This window comes from Diabrotica virgifera, chromosome 6 (genome assembly GCF_917563875.1).
Source record: "Diabrotica virgifera virgifera chromosome 6, PGI_DIABVI_V3a".
Classification (NCBI taxonomy): Eukaryota; Metazoa; Arthropoda; class Insecta; order Coleoptera; family Chrysomelidae; genus Diabrotica; species Diabrotica virgifera.
Window position 1 is genome coordinate 174,728,809 of NC_065448.1, and position 20,962 is coordinate 174,749,770.

A 20,962-nucleotide genomic window follows, 5' to 3' on the forward strand; every position below is an offset into this window, starting at 1 on the left:
CTGACGCGCTCGAGTTACTGCAAAAATCCCCACTTGGGCTCCCTACCATTATACTGTAATAGTGACGGGAAAAATTGCACAGTACTGGTGTGGCTCAGATGCTAACTACGTCTAACCCTTGATTCTAAACTCAATGGGAACACTCATATTAACAATATACAATAAATAGGGCTACGCGACTATTCTGAAAGTATAGGTAAAACCTGGGGGTTAAAACCAAAGGTAATCTGTTGGAATTGGAATACACATCAGTCAGTGATACAACCGTCATTAACTTATGGTTTAGTACTTTGGTGGAACAAGACGGCTTTGAAATCTTGTGCGGCCTCTTTCACCACCAACACTGGCCTTGACTAGTAAAGAACGGTATCTTTAGAGGTTACCAAAGGTCTCGCTCTGCTGGAGTTTATATTTCGGCGGTAGCCTTTATCCTGAGTCCATCCTAAAATTTATAGCAACCAATGCTTAGAGGCCTAATTAGATATTTAATAGCCACACAAATACAACTGGAACCATACTTGAGGAATTCATCTTTATGATGAACTCAGATATGATGACACTAGAACAAATCTTCAGTGAGAAGATTAACACAATGATACCATCTAGAGAACAAAAAGTCCAAAATAATAATGGGGACTAGTCCACTGATGGATCTAAAGCTGTTCATGCTACTGGATCAGGAGTCTTTTTTGTAGAAATGTAATTATAATAAGCCATCAAACCACTTCAATATACAACTGCTCTAGGCTGAAGTTTTTGTTTTTGTGGCCTGCACTGATGAAATGATAAATGAACACCTCAAAGAGAATCAACATTTTTACAAATAGCCAAACTGCTATTCTGGTAGTAAAGATCCCACTCACTAAATCAAAACTGGTGAGGACCTACGAAGATTTTCTCAACCACCTGGTCAAAGATATAGTGTCTTTAATACGGGGCCCGGGTCATAAAGGGCAGATTTGTTGGTAAAACAAATCTCGAGAGAAACGTTTGTAGGTCCAGCACCATTCTGTGGCATTACTAAAGATGCTACAAAAAACGAGATTCAGAAATGGCTGACAAGGAATAAAAAAATCGAGAACTATTCAAGGACAAATGCAGACTAAGAAAATAATCAAGAATATTGATAACAAACTCGCGGACAATAAGATGAAACTCATCTTAACCATGGTACATAAAATGAGAAATGGCAGAAGAGACTGCCACATACATCCTATAAAATTTCACTGTGCTAAGTGCATCTACTTAATGCCCTTGGTACCTAATAACTATTACATTCTTGGAAATAAGTTATAATATAATAAGTAATAATAAGTTATATAAATTTCTTGATTTTTAAAAAGCAAACCTGTAGTAGTCAATAAATTTTGCTTATTAAAAAGTTTAATGTATTTCTTAAGTCGCTTTCGCAAATTTATTACTGCAATACGTACTATATTTAATGCGAAAAACAGAGTATTGGTAGTTAATTTAACATTTTTAAGTTCCAGGTAAAACGTGCGAACAAGGCGGACTAACCTACGAAAATGGTGTCAAGATCGAGAACGGTTGCGATTCAATTTGTACATGTACGGATGGCTCAATGAAATGTACTGACAGATGCAAAACACCTTTCTTCAGGAAAGGAAAGAAAATCGACGATCCTCATTGTTTTGCCAAATCAGTGGAAGATGAATGCTGTTCTATTTTAGTATGTTCTGACGATGCAGATAATTTAGGTAGATATTTGTTTAATAACAACAGAAGTATGAATGAAATTTAAATAATTACATTTCTGTTAAACGAACTGCATTATTAATAATCATCTAAAATCTAAAGAAAGAGGATTCTATCTAAATCCTGACTCACTACTTTGCGCCGTGTAATTTGGGTTGCCTATATAAACTTGAATCGGCGAAATGGGCCTTTGAGTTATTTAAAAAATATTACATACAAATAGAAATTGGAATAAAATAGAAATGGGAAAATTATTAATTTATAAGTATAGGTATATTACAAAGAAAAGGTACCTAAATGGTTTTCGAGCAAGTCATACTGTATGAAAGAATTTTATAAATAATAAAATTATGCTATAAAATTTTACCTCACTACTTTAAAAATTCACATTGTAAGGCATGAATAAATGAAATTATGTAGGTAGTACCTTTTTAGATATACTTAAAAATGAAACTGAAAAGTTATTACTATAAAGATTGATCTGTGGCTATGCTTGACTTAAATATTAAATAAAACCACGATTAGATAATATAAAAAATCACAAATATTAAATTTGGGAAAGTATAGACTCAAAATTCAAAATCAATTGATGTAAAGTCACTTGAAGGTCGGTGAAAAGCTAGGGCTGACGAAATTTAATTACATAGTTGTTTAATTACATAATCGTATGTGATTTGCTTACATGCTAATTATGTCATGCGTGAATAATCATACGTGACAGGTTAAAATTGTTTTTAGAAAAACGCTGAAAAGACTATTTAGTGATAATAAAAATTGATATTTACTGCAGTTACATGATATTTAATATTAAAATAGTATTCGCGGTGTGCAAGTAGGTACTTGGAAGGGAATTGAGAAACGATCGTGCACGAATAGCGGAGAAATATTGCAACTTTTTTAAATAATTAATATTGCCAATTGAAATTGTCAAATTGACGTACATTTCATATCTACTGTCGTTGAAGAAAAATTATATGTTGCTCCACAATATTGATATGATATGCAATTATTATATAAAGGTAAATTTAATTAATTGTATTTTGCTTGCAGTACTGCATTTTAATAACTAATTTTATTTACTACATACAATTGTTTACGTTTTAATAACATAACCTGAATCTTATTTTTTCTTATTATTTTTTTGGGCTATGGCCTTGACAATTATCTAGTAACCAGGACTAATATAATTGGCCAATATAATTAAAAGTGCGAATAAAGTTGCATAGCGTAGAAATAGGTGTCGCTTTGCCGAACTTGCACGGTCCCAATTAGATGTGGTAGAATGTAGACTCTTTGTATAATTACCAATTGAACAGTAAAGCTGTTAGATAAATTTTCCGATTCAATCATTTCTACGGTGTACAGTTCTGTGTTTGCTTTTTGAGTAGGTATTTCATTTTCTTGATAACGAAAATGTTCGGTGTGGAAAGAATTAATAAGTGCGTGGAATGCGGAAAAGTGTATACAACGTAATGTGTACACGTAAACATGATTTAAGAAGACATGTAAAAAGTTCGCAGTAGGCAACCCAAATTACACGGCGCAAAGTAGTGGGTCAGGATCTAGAATCGAGTAAGAAAGAGTGGGTAATAGCTCTGCCGTCCTCAATTAAAACGCGGTATCTGAAAAAAAAATTGAAAATCGAGTTTTTGCCATATGTGGTTTTCTTGTGACCTTATGTATGCTTTTGCAATGGCTGAAAGCCGTATCATTTTATTTTTTACCAAAATAAACAAATTGGAATATGCCGTATGTGCTAAATTTTAATAGTTGCTTAATTAAAATGCGGTATCTACAGAGTACTCAACTAAAAAGCGGTTTGTGCTAGCGAGTATCATGTATGTATGTACTTGCCGGATTTTAATTGATCACAGCGCATTTATTGCATATTTATCGAGACTCGTGTTGCGACCTCGCATTTTGAACATTTATGACATGTAGGTATTTTGCGTATATAATAAACAATTATAAGCTATTTACTTTTCTTTTTTGGTAACTATTCTTCCTTGTAAAAAATCCTATTTGTAAATAAAATGCAGATACGGCACTATTTCTGATCCAGTAATATGTCCGCTGCTCAATTAAAACGCGGTATGACTTTTTATTTACAGCTTTGATAAAAACATGATTTTTTTTAAATATAGTTTTAACTAATGTTCAACTATCACTAGAACATGTTTTGCGTTAAAAAGTTGTCAAAACATGTAGTCTTGAGAAAAAACTTTGAGAGCCGATTTCTCCGTTTTAAGTTGGCTGCACATACCGCGTTTTATTTGAGGACGGCAAAGCTAAACAGGTCTTAAAGGCCCATGTTTTGGAATTTTTCTACTGTTTTACTGTTTTCCTCTCTCCATGACCACATCTCCAATTTGTTATCCCGATTGTTTCCAGGTCTTCCTTACACGCTTCTTGCCACTTTTTCCATGGTCGTCCTCTTTTCTTCTTTCCTTCCCTCTCAACAGTGAGTCTTTTGCCCACCTTCAGTCAGCCATTCTCGCAAGATGATCTAATCATCTAAGTCTCTTTGTTTTGACGATCTGGCTAATTTTTGGTTTCTAGTACAGTGCTCTGATCTCTGCATTTGTTCTTCCCTAATAACACCAAACATTCCATGTATGTTCCTAGAATGTACACACAGGACATTGAAGACATTCCTGAAATGTCCTCAAAAGTACAAGAATGTCCACTAAATGTCCCAGGAAAGTCCTCTGTCAGCATTTTAAACATTCCCTGAATGTCTTATTGGAACATTCCATGAATGTCTACGAATGTTCTTTGGACATTCACAGTATATTTTTTAGACATTCACTGGATATAGTCGCTGATGTGACATAATACCTCTGATTTGTTTTTTCATGAGTTTTGTAAGAGAGACTAAAAACTTTTTTACAGTCACCTCCTGTTATCGTATGATATTTTTTGACATATTTTGAAGTAAATTCAACTATCTATTTACTACAAAACATGTCAAAATTTACATGTGAAAACAGGAGATGACCCTAAAAATGGTTTTTCGTCTCCTACAAATTTCATGAAAAAGCAGATAGGAGGTATTTTCACATCCCCGACGATATACCAGAAGTATATGTGGCCATACCAAATAATACATCCTTGATAAATATAAACATTTTTATTGCACAAAATCTTGTCATATATTTTTTTCCATAATCATCACTACGATGATGATTCATTGTATTGAATTGTACATTACAATTACAATCTTGTCATAACTGACCAATGAGCAATTTTAATTTAACCTAAATTACTACTTTTCCTTAAAATGAAGAGCTTACCCCATAGCGTCTTTTATCTAATCTAACAAGATCGTGCACTATTCTAACATACACAGGCACACAAGCACTATGCTCTGCTTTTCACTATCACCTATCACTCAAACTAGTTAAAAAGGCTTTGTCCTCTTCAATTTTCTAGTTTGCCCAGTAGTATCGAGGAGCTGGATTTCCTCAATGTTCTCGTACTTATGAAGTTGTTGCTCGTGTCTTCCTGCCATCTTCTTGCTGATTATATCTAGGTTCCATTCCTAGGTCCTTATGGAGATCACTGTTTGTCACATACCAAGGAGCATCTACAGTATTTCTCAGTATTTTGTTCTGGAAACTTTGTATAATTTTTATATTACTTGGTCTAGTACACCAACAGAAGACTCCACATCGGAAACACACATTGGAAGAAACTCCACATCGACAATGTGGAGTTTCTTCCAATTAGACAATACACTTTTTATATCCTTCTTTTGCCTTTCATAGCCACAAGGTTATACGTTTTCTTCCTGGTTTTTTTGTAGACCACTTTCAGCTGATTCAAAAAAAAATTCAAATGAATGGTAATTTTTGTATTCTTTACAATTAAAAATCAAAAGAAATAGGTACTAGTTACAGGTAATAATATGCATAAATAATTCGTTTCATAAAGAATAAAGAAAATTGAAAACGGATTTTATAATACTTACATAATTGTTTAAACAAAAGAAATCCAGCCACTAATTTCCATTTCCCAATATTCTTTATCTATGCATTTTCCAACAAGAAATTTTTAGGTTATCATGAAATGTGATGACCACGCGACCTTACATATATACACGCGCGGCAAATTTGAAAATGAACGCAAATTGAATGGTAAATGGCCTCTCTTAAAATATAGGACATTGGTAGTATGTTCATAGAATGTCTTGTGGTAACATTTCACCAATAATTTAATTAGATGTTCACCGAATGTTCCTTGAATGTCCAGGACATTCAAACATTAATAGAACTTTAATAATACGTTCCTGAAATGTTTTGTGTTGTTAGGGTTATCCTCCAAACATCTTCATCGTCTTTAATTCCCCCGAATATCTTCCTTAGGACACTCCGCTCCCAAATGTTCAGCATATTTTCTTGATTTTTGTTCATAACTTATGTTTCGATTCCGTAAAGGACTAGGGCTGCATCACTGTTCGGTATCATCTCAGTTTTGCCCCTCTTGAGATGTATTTACTCTTAATAGTTTGTGTAGGGCTCCGACAGTCTTCCTTCCCCTCGAAATTCTTGGCTTTCTTCCCCTTCACTTGTTAGGGTTACTCCCAGATACTCAAACTCCGTCACCTTTTTGAAGAAATATTCTTTACCCTCGTTGTTTGTGATAGTCTTCAGTTGTGTGTCTTCATATATGGTCTGCCCCATTTCCATATACTTTTTATAAAAATTAATATAATACTCGTTATAAAATAGCGACAATTGAATTTTTATAAGATGCGACTGGTTAAACATATTTTAACTTAGTACTTTTGCTACAAAATAGAAATAAATACAAAAAAAGGGGGAAACAAACCTTTTCTTAATCAGTGTTTTTCAGCTACTTAGATTGCACTTAGGACCTTTATAATTCGTCTAGAAAATCTTTATAATATAATAAAATAACTCACTGAATTTAATTTAAATCGATGTAATAGATTTCGCATATCAAATAATTTTCCAATCTATTTTTTTTAATTGAATTTTTTTTAAATCTTCCACAACAAAAACTAAACATATAGAAGTTTGCCAATGTTTTTACACAAAAAAGAGCCCTCCACCTGTTAGTATTGAAATTAGATTATTCGGACGGCCCCAGGAGGGTTTTAAAATTATAAATAGTGTTTGGCTTATAAACAAATAGAATATCTCGGTAAAATGACTGTTTACTTTAAATTAAATTCAAAAATCGGCGTTGAAAAAGACTCAACAAGACGCTTCTTTTAAACAATAAAAGTTGAATTACGAATATTATTTCTTGAGATACAACCGGTCAAAGTTGACCGGCATTGGCGACGAAGTTATAAAAAATATGATGGTAATCTTTGAACCATTACCTTTTTCTTTCGGAGCTCTTTCTCGATAAAAAATTTCATATTTTCAAGATATTCATAACATATTACATTAAAATAATAAAAACGATCGGTATATATTGCGCATGAGAAATACCAAAAAAAACTAGGTTGAAAAAAATTTCAAAGTTCAAAGCCGGTATACGTAAAAATATGTATTTCCTCAGCTTCCAATTGGGCCTCTTTCTTCTTTATATGAGGACAGGCTCCCCTCTTAAGCCAAGTGTATTGATTTTTTTAATTCTATATAAAGATTATAAGAACATGCATTCATTTTTAAAATGAATAGTTATACATCTTTTAAAATTACAATATATGAATTATCTAAATACATTTTAATAGAACAGAAATTTTTTCGGTCAGCCGGTAGGCTCAATTGGCCGGTATAGTAGAAAATCTTAGAAAATAGAGGTCCATCGGTCTTTCTTAACAATGCTGGATCCGCCGTTGGCATACTGCCAGTTTCTACTTACGGGTTGGAGATTGTAGCCCTTACCAGGAAATCTGCTAAAAACTAAAAAAACTCAAAGGGTAGCGGAATGAAATATGTTTGGAATATCACTGAGAGATAAGATTTGAAACACCGAGATAAGACGTAGAACGTAGATCAAGGATATCGTTGAAGACATAACAAAAATGAAATGACGCTGGGCCGGTCACATAGCCAGATATAATGATAAGAAGTGGTCAGGAAGAATCGTGGAATGAAGATCAAGGAGGACGACAAGCAGCATATGAAGACCTCAAAAGAGATGGGTAGATGATATAAGAGTATAGGCAAGTAAACAGTTGATTACATTAGCGCAATATAAAGAAAGATGGCGGCAATTGAGAGAGACTTACATTCAGAAGTGAATGGAAAATGGTTGACGAAAAAGAAGAAAGTTGATAACATTATTATGTTGTTGAAGGTGATGATAGACAGACAACCTTCAGATAAACATCTGCATTCAAATTTCCATCGAAATAACATGGCACCACTCTCCGACAAATATTAACTTTTTGGTGGCTTTCACGGTTAACTTACTATGTTTCACACTTTATTTCAAGTTTCTTTATAAACCTATTTGTTTTATTTTTTATATCATTTAAAAAACTTAAAATAGCAAATTAAACTAAATCTTTTATATTTTAGAAGAGGAGCCCATAGAGTTTTGTTCCTATAAAAATAAAACGCTAAACAGAGGTGATATTTACAAGGAAGAATGTAGTGAGATATGCAAATGCGAAGCTGGAGGAAAAATGTCTTGTAAGCCTAGGTAAGTATCGCAGTAACCAGTATATTATAGACAATATGACTAGAAGTAGTATTATCTGTAGACACTGAAATATCCCGGTAGCTGACTATTTTTTAGTTATTGTAGACCTAGAGGAAGAAAACCTACCTGTTTCCTGTCTAAAATTTGGGTACGTTTTTTAATCATTAACAATTTAGTACAAAAACGCGATTTTTTCGATCTTTTGCACCCCATTAAAAAGCTATAGAGTTGACATAAAATTACAAAATTTGATTTTTAGAACATTGAAAAAGCTTCAAAATGCCGATTTTTGAATGTTATAAAGTCAATTAGTTGCTTCGCAAATTGCAAAATAAATGAAAATCTAAATTTGTTAATAACTTTTACTAAATTTTACTTAGAACTTTAGGGTTTCACCCAAAGTTGGGTATTGGAGTACTTAACAAACCCTCAAAATTTGAGACCGATCCATTAATTAGTTTAAAAGTTATTCTATTTGTTTATCCCAGAGACCTTTGTTTTGAAATAACATAAGAGAGAAAATAATGAAGATAGGTCAATTCTGCGTATGCCAAATGCAAGTAGAAAAATTGATGGTGTCAAAATGTATTAAAAAAGATAAAAAAAAATATTTAATATAGTCAAAAATCCTAATGCCAAATTTTTGAAATTTTGTAGTTTCTAAACATTTAGAATAACTTTTAAAATATTATCTATAGAAACAATATTTTTTATATTCGAAAAGCTAGTATTTTAACACGAATTTTCAAATAAAAAAATTTAGCCTAGGTTATTTTGGGCCAAAGTTAGCCATGTGTTTTTTTTTAATTCACAGCTAATTTGTTTATAATAATTAAGAAATCTCATTGATGCCATTTTAAAGAATGGGATTTGTATTTTTGTTAAAAAAATTACACAAAAATTGCAAATTCAGGATATTTCACAAACTTGAAACATTTCAGTTTCCAAATTTTTTGAAGATATACTTCAAAGGCTTAGGTATATTGGTAGGGACCGCATTTAATGAATGGTTGAACAGTAGAAGAGGAAGGCGAAATTTCCAATTAGTGTAATGCGCACAATTGCCCGACCTATTCGGCTAATGGTACCCATATGTCGGATAACTGTGCGCAATAAGAGAACTTAAAAATGACTTTCGAAAATGTAGCTTATTGAACATGAATATTAAAAGAACAAACAAATATACGGAAAAAGATAAAAAAAACCAAGTTACAGATATGTTAAAAAAATCTAAGTATTGCAGAAGTCACAAATATATCCTTCTGGACTATCCTGACGTATACACATGGCATGAGACCATTGACAATATATCGAACACTTGCACCATACCTCGTCTTTTTTGCTACCATCACTACAATACACAGAAGTCATTTTGATCTGACACGAGATCGTCCAACTCATCATGGTACAGTTCACTTTCTGAAATAACTTCGGAGCTGTTGTGTTCAAAAACTTTCCTTTTTGTACCTTTTTTCAATTTCGTGGTTTTCTCATTGCCCCTTCCTCTACTTGACGGTTGTTTAACGCTTGTTTACGTTTTATGACGCAGTCACAAAACGTTAAATATGTCTTTATATACCTTGCCGGCTAATGGTGCGCAATGCGCCGAGTTCAAATACCGAAAAAGCAATTTCAAACTAATACAATGTTCTGTATCTCCACATAGGCACTTTAAGAAGAAGGTCATTAATGATCATAGGAAAAGTTAAATTACACTTTAATAAATAAATTGTTTTTATTAAATAATTATTTATTAAAGATAATTAATTTATTAAAGTATACCTAACTTTTTTCTATTATTAATAATGATAGTATGATTAAAAAATGGATTTTTGGGAAAAAATCATTTCTTCATAAATTGTTTAAACAAATTAGACTGTCTATTAATTAATAAATGTCTACACAAATTATATATTTGTAATGTACACAAAAAGTATATACAAATTACAAAAGATAGATCAAAATTCATTGAGTAGATCCCGAGATATAGAAAATTATAGTAGGTTTAAGTTGCTTTTTTAGTTTTTGAACTCGTGCATTTGTCGGCTCCCAGCTCCCCTTTCACTTATTACGAATAGCCACCATTTGAACTACATTTTTAAAAATTCGTGTAAGTTACCATACCAATTTCGAATAGGTATATAAAAAAATTTGTTTCGACGGACAATATTTTTAAGGTTATTCTAAATGTTTATAATCTACAAAATTTTAAAAATTGGGCATTAGGATGTTTGACTGTATTAGATAATTTTTTATCTTTTTTAATACATTTTGATAGTATCACCTTTCTACTTTCATTTGGCATACGCAGAATTACCTTATCTTCATTATTTTCTGTCTTATGTTATTGCAAAACAAAGGTCTCTGGAATAAACAAATAGAATAACTTTTAAACTAATTAATGGATCGGTCTCAAATTTTGAGGGTTTATTAAAAACCCCAATACCCAACTTTGGGTGAAACACTAAAGTTCTATGTGAGTTTTAGTAAAAGTTATTAACAAATAACGATTTTCACTTATTTTGTAGTTTGCAAAGCAACAAATTAACTCTTGAACTTTCAAAAATCGGCAATTTGAAGGTTTTTCAATTTTCTAAAAAATTAAATTCTGTAATGTTATGTGAACTATTTAGCTTTTTAATGGAGTGCAACAAATCGAAAAAAAGAATGTGTGTGTACTTTGTACGCACGTAAGAAGTTATACTTCTATTATATGATTTCAACGAAATAAAATACTTTAAACAGTTTATTTTTATTTTATTAAACTAATTTTAATACTTACTACTTTCTAAAAATCCAAAAATTAAAAAAAAAGACAGCAATTGTCCGCATTGAACGCGGGACCTCTCCATCTCTAGTCGAATGCTGTACCAATGGCGCTACGAAGGCATTGTTTTTACGGTTTTTCGGTCATTATGGCAAATCACGGTAACAAATACACGAAGTGAAGTATTAAATATAAAAATGTTTTAATAATACATACTTATTATCTTACTCCCGAGGAAGACAAATCCAAAGACACAAAAATTATAATAAATATAATTACTAAAAACACTAATATACTTTTTCCACAACTTTATTGGGCTGATACATAGATAACTTAAAATATTTAGCAACGAATAATATACTGTCTCTGTGCGCATGCGTGCAGAATAATAAAAATTCACTCTCTATCGCGCCTAAAGAAGTATAACTTCAAAAATCGCGTTTTTTGCACTAAATTGTTAATAATTAAAAAACGGACGCGAACTCTAGGCAGGAAACAGGTAGGTTTTCATCCTATAGGTCTACAATAACTAAAAACGTAGTCAGCTATTACCTGGATATTTCAGTGTCCCGAACATGGTCTATTTCTTGTTTATTTCCCTGGAGTATAGAGTGCATCTCAATTATGCAACTCTTCACTTATGTCGTAAAATAGATAAATAGGGATTCATTTTTGTGTAATAGATAGATAATATAAATACTGCTACTACCATAAATGATGAGAATTAAGTAATATAAGATAACTGGCGGTTTATTTTTCAAATAGTAAATAAAATGATAAAGGCATTATTTTTATTTTCAATTCAGAGATCATTACCCTCTTTCTATGGCCATTTCGAACCCCTTAGTTCTCATCAGGAAAGCTACCGTAATGATGCTCTGAAAAGAAAATAAAAATCTTTGCCATTTCTGTCAATTATAAAATATAATTAACATTCAGACGCTATAGCGACATCTATTAACAACTTGTCGAAACCAAAAGACTCCATTTTCAAACAAATAAATGTTTAAAAATAATAAAATCTTTGGATTTCTTAGTTCGGAAACAGATTCTCTCTTATACCTATTCCCCATCCTTCTAAAATTTGCAAGGAATAAGAATTGTTTGGAAATGGAGTCTTTTGGTTTCGACAAGTTGTTAATAGATGTCGCTATAGCGTCTGAATGTTAATTATATTTTATAATTGACAGAAATGGCAAAGATTTTTATTTTCTTTTCAGAGCATCATTACGGTAGCTTTCCTGATGAGAACTAAGGGGTTCGAAATGGCCATAGAAAGAGGGTAATGATCTCTGAATTGAAAATAAAAATAATGCCTTTATCTACCTACGTTCTTACTCACGTATTGAGTACAAGGAGACAGTTTCGTTGATCTTTGCCTCGATGAAAAGATGTGTTGTGGAGTGCAACTATATAGACCCCCACGTCTCTGCATTCATCACCCTTTATTCCTTGCAAATTTTAGAAGGATGGGGAATAGGTATAAGAGAGAATCTGTTTCCGAACTAAGAAATCCAAAGATTTTATTATTTTTTAACATTTATTTGTTTGAAAATGGAGTCTTTTGGTTTCGACAAGTTAGTAAATAAAATATTTGAAAAATATTATATTCTAATGTACCAAATTCTCTTGCAATTCAATATTTACTGATACTTATGTATATCATTTTATGGATATCTGATACCTTCATATTACTTCATTGGAAGTTTTATTTTGTTTTTAAGTTTTATTAATTTCGTGACTGCTTCATTGATTTCTAAACTAACATATCTAATGCGCAACATATCTATTAACCTCAACTTTTTTAGATGTCCTCCAGCTACAAAAACCAGTGACAGATGTGTGGAAGTACCAAATCCAGCTGATCCATGTTGTAAAAAAGTTCTTTGTGACGTAACTTTAGAAGAAAATGAATCTGACAAGGACGACGAGAGAAATAGAAAAGTTTTATCCGCTAGGTTTGTGAACTCAACAACTATGTTAATAAAATTGGACCCAAAAATTGAAGTTTCAGAAAATACTTTAGTAGTGGAAGTCAGTGACGATAAAGTGAATTGGCAAAAACACAAAGTATCTGCTGGAGGATACGTTACCGCTAAGAATACAGCAAAGTATTTGAAATTAGAAAATACGGAGGATATTATAAATGTACAAAACTTTGAGGGCAATCCAAAAGAAACAAAGAAAGATAAAAATAAGCCTAGTGGTAGAGGCTGTCAATATAAAGACAAATTCTTTAACATTGGTGAAGAATTCAACGATAACTGTTCATCACTGTGTGTTTGTCAAGATGGAGGAATGAAATGTTTGAAACTGCAATGTCCTACCTACTTCGGTGTTGACGTTCTAGATCCTAATTGTGTAGAATGGGAAACAATACCACCCAATTTTATTGCTTCTCCTCCTAACTGCTGTCCTTCAAGTATCAGGTGTAAAAACAACGGCTCTTGTGCGCATGAAGGAGTTACCTACAAAAATTGGGAACAGTTACCAGCTAATGTTACAGGATGTGAGAAACAATGCTATTGTGAAATGGGAAAAATTGAATGCCAAAACACTTGTCCGCCAATTGAAGCTCATCCTCCTCCAAATTTGCCATGCCCTCCACATATGGCGAGACCAGGTCACTTACCTGATGATGATTGTTGCAAAGTATGGGTATGCGGAAATGATCAAAATCCTGGTAAGTCGGAAATAAATATTGGAATTTTGTTTTATCAGTTTTTAACTCACGGGATTCTTTATTATGGGAATATTGAATTTAGGGCTCATCTACTCATCATCATCATTATCTTTGTCTTTATCCCTATGCGGGGTCAGCTTCCCTAATTGCATTTCTCTGTTTCTATCCTGGGTCATATCAATATTAATCCTCTTTACCAGCATGTCCCGCCTAAGCGTCTCTACCCAGTTCTTCTTTGGCCTTTCTCTCCTACTTCTTCCAGGAACCTGCAGTTCAGCAATTCTTTGTATTGGGTAATTAACGTCTCGACGTTGAACATGACCAAACAATCTTAACATATGTTCTCTCATTTTGGAATCAATTGGTGCCACCCCTAGACTTACCCTAACATACCCATTTTTAATTTTATTATTTTTTATCACTCCACTCTTCCATCTAAGCATTCTTATTTCCCTCATATGAATTCGTTGTTCAACTATCTTTTTAACTGCCCAGTATTCAGGTCCGTACATCATAGCCGGCCTTATGACTGTTTTATAGAATTTTCCTTTCAGCTTCATTGGAATTTTTCTGACACACAACACACCCCTCGCTTCCTTCCACTTCATCCATCCAACCCTAATTCTACTACAAGTATCTTCATCTATTTCCTTATTACTCTATAATACCGATAGTCCAGTCGGGTTAGACGAATAACAGGCCTAACCTTGCATTAGGAGCTGGCCCAAATTTTATTTTTTTAATCATTAGGGGGGGTCAATAGTAGTGTAAATTTAAAATCTCGACTGAATTCCGCCATTGCGTTAGCCGCCATCTTGATTTTAAACGAGAACCGTTTTTGCTCAATATCTCCGCCATTTTCAACTTTTCGACAAAAAGTTTAAAAACCAAAATTATTGAAAATGTCATCATTCATTCTATCATTTTTATTTTTACAATTTTTTTGTGCCATCGATATTTTCCGAATTATAGCGGAGAATAGTGACAGTTATACAGGGTGTCCCGAGAAGATTGGTCATAAATTATACCACACATTTTGGGGTCAAAAATAGTTCGATTGAACCTAACTTACCTTAGTACAAATGTGCCCATAAAAAAGTTACAGCCCTTTGAAGTTACAAAATGAAAATGGATTTTTTTCAATATATCGAAAACTATTAGAGATTTTTTATTGAAATTGGACATTTATCATTCATATGGCAGGAAAATCTTAAAACAAAATTATAGTGAAGTTTGTCCAACCCATAAAAATTTTATGGGGGCTTTGTTCCCTTAAACCCCCCCAAACTTTTGTGTACGTTTCAAATAATTCATTATTGTGGTACCATTAGTTAAACACAACGTTTTTAAAACTTTTTTGCCTCCTAATATTTTTTCGATAAGCCAGTTTTTATCGAGATGCGGCTTTTTTTTTTAATATATTTACATAAAAATTTTATGGGGATTTTGTTCCTTTAAACCCCACAAATGTTTGTGTACGTTCCAATTAAACTATTATTGTGGCACCATTAGTTAAACACAGGGTTTTTAAAACTTTTTTGCCTCTTAGTCTTTTTTTGACCAGTCACGTTTTGTTGAGATGTGGCTTCTTTTTCAAAATATACCTACAAATGTAATTTATAAATAAATTTTCAGATTATTAACAAGTCTCTATAATCGCACTTAACCATATACAAATATGTGGTGGATTCGACAAATATTCAAAATATCTCGATAAACACTGGCTTATCGAAAAAGTACTAAGAGGCAAAAAAGTTTTAAAAATAGTTAGTGTAACTAATGGTGCCACAATAATAATTTAATTGGAATGTACACAAAAGTTTGGGGGGGTTTAAGGGAACAAAACCCCATAAAATTTGTATGGGGTGCACAAATTTCACTTTAATTTTTTTTTAAGATGTTGCGGCGATAAGAATGTCACATGTCTATTTTCAATAAAAAATCTCTAAGAGTTTTCGATATATGAAAAAAATCGATTTTCATTTTGTAACTTGAAAGGGCTGTAACTTTTTTTGTGTGCACTATTGTATATAGGTAAGTGAGGTTCAATCAACCTATTTTTGACCCCAGAATCTGTGGTATAATTTATGACCAATCTTTTCGGGACACCCTGTATATAAATAGAGCATAATTATTGAATTATCTCGCTTATTGCTAGTTTTACGGCAAAAATGTTCCTATACAAAAATAGAGAGAATTGAATTCTACATAATTTTAGTTTCTTTCATTTTTTTGCTAAAGTTAATATTTAAGGTAGTATGTATGCGATAATGGCAGTAAGCGATAACGAGCGTAAGACCTGATTGATTTTGTAGCAATTGTTTTTGTTCAATATCTACGCCATTTTCAACTTAAATTGTTCCAAATATGATTTCCTACAATTTCTTTTTAACAATTTTTTTCATGCGGGTAATATTTTCCGGGTTAAGTGGGAAAATAGTAAAAAGTGGTGGGGGGAGCATAATTACTGAATTGAATCTTTTTTCCGAGCTGCCCCAAATTTTATAATTCTATCCTTTAGGGGAGATCAATAGTAGTGTAAATTTAAAATCTCGACTGAATTCCGCAGTTGAATTAGCCGCCATATTGATTTTAAAGGAGAACCGTTGTTGCTTAATATCTCCGCCATTTTCAACTTTTCGACAAAAACGGTAGGAACTAAAATTGTTGGAAACGCAATTTTCTACAATTTCTTTTCCACAATTTTTTATGTGATCAATATTCTCCGAGTTCAGGAGGAAAATAGTGGAAGCGGAGGGGAAGCATAATTATTGAATTGTCCCATTTATTATTAACTTTACGACATAATTGTACATAAACAAAAATAAAGAACATTATATTTTATACAATTTTTGAAACTTCCAATGAAACACCAACCAAACTAAGTACATAGAAGACATAAATAATAACTTATATGCATTAAGTTCACTTAATTTTATTAACTAGCAGGTTTCATTGCTTGAATTTGTCTGTCGATAATTAAGTTTCATGTCAGCTAACATATTTTAATATTTTAACAATTTTTTTTAAATTTTGGACCCCGTTGGGGGAACTTTCTCATCCCCCCCTCTTAGACCCGCCACTGGTTCTCTCGAAAAATTGTAGTAAATCGTAATTGCAACAATTTCAGTCCTTACACTTTTTGTCAAAAAGTTGAAAATGGGGAAGATATTGAACAAAAACGATTGCTTTAAAATCAATCTGGTCTTACGCTCGCGGCTTTTGCGCATACGTACTACCTTAAATATTGATTTTATCAAAAAAAATGAAGGAGATAAAAATTGTACAAAATTTAATTCTCTTTATTTTTGTATAGGTTAAAATTTGTTGTAGAAGTAATAATAAACGAGATAATTCAATAAATCCATAATTATGCTTTAACTCTGTTTTCCACATAACTCGGAAAATATGGACCGCACGAAAAAAATTATAATAAACGGAATTATAGAAAATCGCATTTTCAACAATTTCAGTTTCCATATTTTTTGTCGAAAAGTTGAAAATGGCGGAGATATTGAGCAAAAAGGTTCTCGTTTAAAATCAAGATGGCGGCTAACGCCACGGTCAAGTTCAGTCGAGATTTTAAATTTATACTACTATTGACCCCCCCTAAAGATTAGAAAAATAAAATTTGGGGCAGCTCCTAATGAAAGGTCAAATGTATCCCGACTGGGCTACGATCCAAATAGACTGAGAGCTAGAGCCGAAAAATCATCGTCATAAGTATTATGGAGTTTTTCCTGTGAAATGTGTCCATTGTATATTGACAATTATGACCCCTTTCAGATTGACACCTCAGTGGATACAGGAAGTAGCAATAAGGGATGAAAGGGGAAAGTTAGTGCAGTCATTAAAGGTTTTCACCTCCTATTTTGTTAAACCTCCATCGATTTGCATGAAAATTGGTGACTAGTTAGAGCATCCTACTTTCACTGAAATTTATCAGTCCCTCCTACACCTGTCCTAGACTAGTTGTCACTCCCTAATACGTATCTCTCACAATCTCTCACAAATGTATGTACATATTCACCGGGGACTCCCTTCTTATTGAGTGCCCACACAGCATCTCTCGAGTAACTCTATCGTATGCTTTCTCAAGATCAATAAATACCAGATTAGCGTTTGTTTCTTTATTCCTGCATTTTTCCATCAATTGCCTTACAATGAAAATTGCATCTGTTGTTGATCTGCCCTGCATAAAGCCAAATTGATTATTATCGAATATTTCGGTTTCTTCACGTTTTCGTCTATCAATTACTCTCTCTGTTTCTGTAGTTCAGATCCCTTTTTAAATTAATTCACCTCTTGCAATGCCATCTTTTGAAAGTGTTTGTTTGTATGTATTTTCAGAAATATACTTTTGTATTCACAATAATATTTTCAGTAAGGCTTCTAAAAATCTTAGTTTACCTCGTAGACAAAATGGTGAAAAAACGGATTATTACTAGAGCTGACAAAAGTTTTCCTATATCCTGCATTCTCTCGGTTTTATGTAAATAAAATCCACATAATTATGTAATTTGGTTGTGTAAAAATTTTCAAAAATCTATAAGTATTAATATACGAGAAAATATTTTTTATGTAAATTCTTGGGATTATTATTTCGAATTTAAGCTTATTTCCTCCTGATTAAAGCTTCCTCGTCTGCGAACAACACGAACATAACTTTATCTCCCGATGGAGAACGATAAGAATGTAGAATTGAAAAAGTTGTAAAATGACAAATCATTGATTTTTGAAATAATCTTGTTCAGAGTTGAGAAATGTTCTTAATATATTATTGAATAAAAAGTTAAGCCCATTTTGAAAACTCTCGCGTAGTAAAAATATGATTTTTTGTGATATGATATGGAAAGAAATAAGAGTTTATTGGCTACACTTTTTATTTAACGTATTCAAACACAATTAACAACTGAACTGATATGCGGGTTACACACAAACTTTTTGCTTCTAAGTTGGGACTGTAATAATATAATGTGTGACTCGCAGTGTGTTACATACCAAAGTGGTTTGGAATGAATTGGTATGCTTACATTTGGGTGTAGACATAAAAACGAGCATTAGTCTAGTCGCAACACAGGGGGTCCCCTGGACACCTTTAGTTCGCCGCGATTTGATGGTGGTATTATAGGTTTTTTTGGGTCGCTGAATCCAATGGAAGTGATCTGGAAGCCCAAGGAATAGATTTTAAAAAACCACTTTGATTGACATGAAATTTGGCATACACGTAGCTTATATGTCAGACAAAACAAGTGATATTGTGCCGACGTCTGCTTTTACCCTGGGGGTGAGTTTCTCCCCTTTTGAGGGGTGAAAAAAGAAACCTTTATAATAAGTCCGGAAGTAGATGAACTGATTAATTCTAAGCAACTTTTGTTCTATACAGCTTTTTCGCAAAGTCAATACCTTTCGAGTTATTTGGTTTTTTTGCTGAAAAATGAACATATTCACTCGCAAATAACTCGAAAAGTATTGACTTAGTGAAAAAACTGTATAGAGCAAAAGATACTTACAATTAACCAGTTTATTTAGTTCCTGACTTATTTTAAAGGTTTCTTTTTCCACCCCCTAAACGGGGTGAAACTCACCCCCAGTACATTATCCCCATCGGCACAATATCACTTATTTTGTTTGACATGTTAGTTACGTGCATGCCAAATTTCATGTCAATCCAAGTGGTTTTTTAAAATTCAGAGCAAAAACCGTGAGTGAACGTACTTACTACTTATAAACCGTTATTTTTGCAATTATTTATTAATAACAAAGTCGGAACGTGGTTTAAGCTATCACGACTAGTGACAATCGATTTAGCATATAAAAATACTATAAAAAAGACTACAAACTTGCTGTAAATAACTATAAATAAACTTGCTATAATTTGCTATAAGTAACTTGCTATAAATAAATATTTTGTTATTAACAAAACAGGAACACATTTTGAGTAATCGCGACTAGTCGCATTCTTTTCAGCGACCTAAAATACACCAGAGAAGACCTTAACACTATCAATTTATTTACAGGGCTTCTAATAATTCCTGAAAAACACCGAATTTTACCATAATTGGTTAATAACAATTAAACGCACCACATTTGGGCCTCCAGACTACTTCCATTGGATTCAGCGACCCAAAAAACCTATAATTCCACCATCAAATCGCGGCGAACTAAAAGTGTCCACGGGACCCCATATGTTGCGACTAGACTATATTTGTACAAACAAAATAAATGTAAAACGGAACAGATATATGGAAGCGATTTCTACCAAAACTACGTTTATATACTTTTAAATAACAAATGTGGCCATTTTAAAACAGGTACCACCTGGTTTATGTAGAATGTATAGGCAGAAAACAAGACAGAATTTACTGATTTTATTGAAGAGACTAATTAAGTACTTTAGACAGCCATCTTTATGATACGATTTCTACAGAACAAGATTTTATAGAACAATTTTTAATACACTTCTAAAGCTTCTATATTTATTAGGTCTGGATCCCGCATAAGAAAAAAAAAGTTGATTAATAGCAAGCTGAAAATTTGTTAATAGCTTAACGGTGTCTAGTCGGACAAACTTTGATTAATGGGAACACTGGAACAGGGGAAGTTTTAATGGTGGAACAGGTTAAAAATTTGGAACGTCAGACTACGAAAACGTCAGATGTATTTTGTCGGACAGAACTTCCAATTGATTTGTTGCCGTTTCATTAAACTCCCATGCAAATGTCAGACTATTGTGTATCACGAACTGCGCATTTTAATGAGTGGAACACGAAGAGCATGTCAAATGACAGAAATCATGTTGGTAAGTAATGGCAGTCTGATTTTTGCATAAGAGTTGAATGAAAGGGTAACAAATCAATTGGATGTTCTGTCGGTCAAAATACATCTGACGTTTTCGTAGTCTGACGTTCCGAATTTTTAACCTGTTCCACAATTAAAACTTCCCCTGTTCCAGTGTTCCAATATATCAAAGTTTGTCCGACTAGACACCCTCAAGCTATTAACAAATTTTCAGCTTGCTATTAATCAACTTTTTTTTGGTACGCGGGATCCAGACCTATATGACTTTCTGATTGAAATCAGTTCTATATTAGATTAGTTCGAGTTTAGTACCAATAATCTTTAAAATATGCAATTTTTTAAATGGTGAAATCTTTTAAATTTAAATGATA

General features: G+C 32.6%; 1 protein-coding gene across 2 annotated transcripts in view; it reads left to right on the forward strand.

Annotated features, from left to right (window-relative positions):
- Positions 1-20,962, forward strand: part of LOC114329913 (putative epidermal cell surface receptor) — a 252,253-nt gene that overhangs the window by 201,822 nt on the left and 29,469 nt on the right. For both annotated transcript variants that reach the window (XM_028279190.2, XM_028279191.2), the window contains exons 3-5: positions 1,485-1,718; positions 8,217-8,340; positions 12,916-13,790. In XM_028279190.2, the coding sequence (XP_028134991.2) occupies positions 1,485-1,718; positions 8,217-8,340; positions 12,916-13,790 (1,233 nt within the window). The remainder of the gene's footprint in view (positions 1-1,484; positions 1,719-8,216; positions 8,341-12,915; positions 13,791-20,962) is intronic.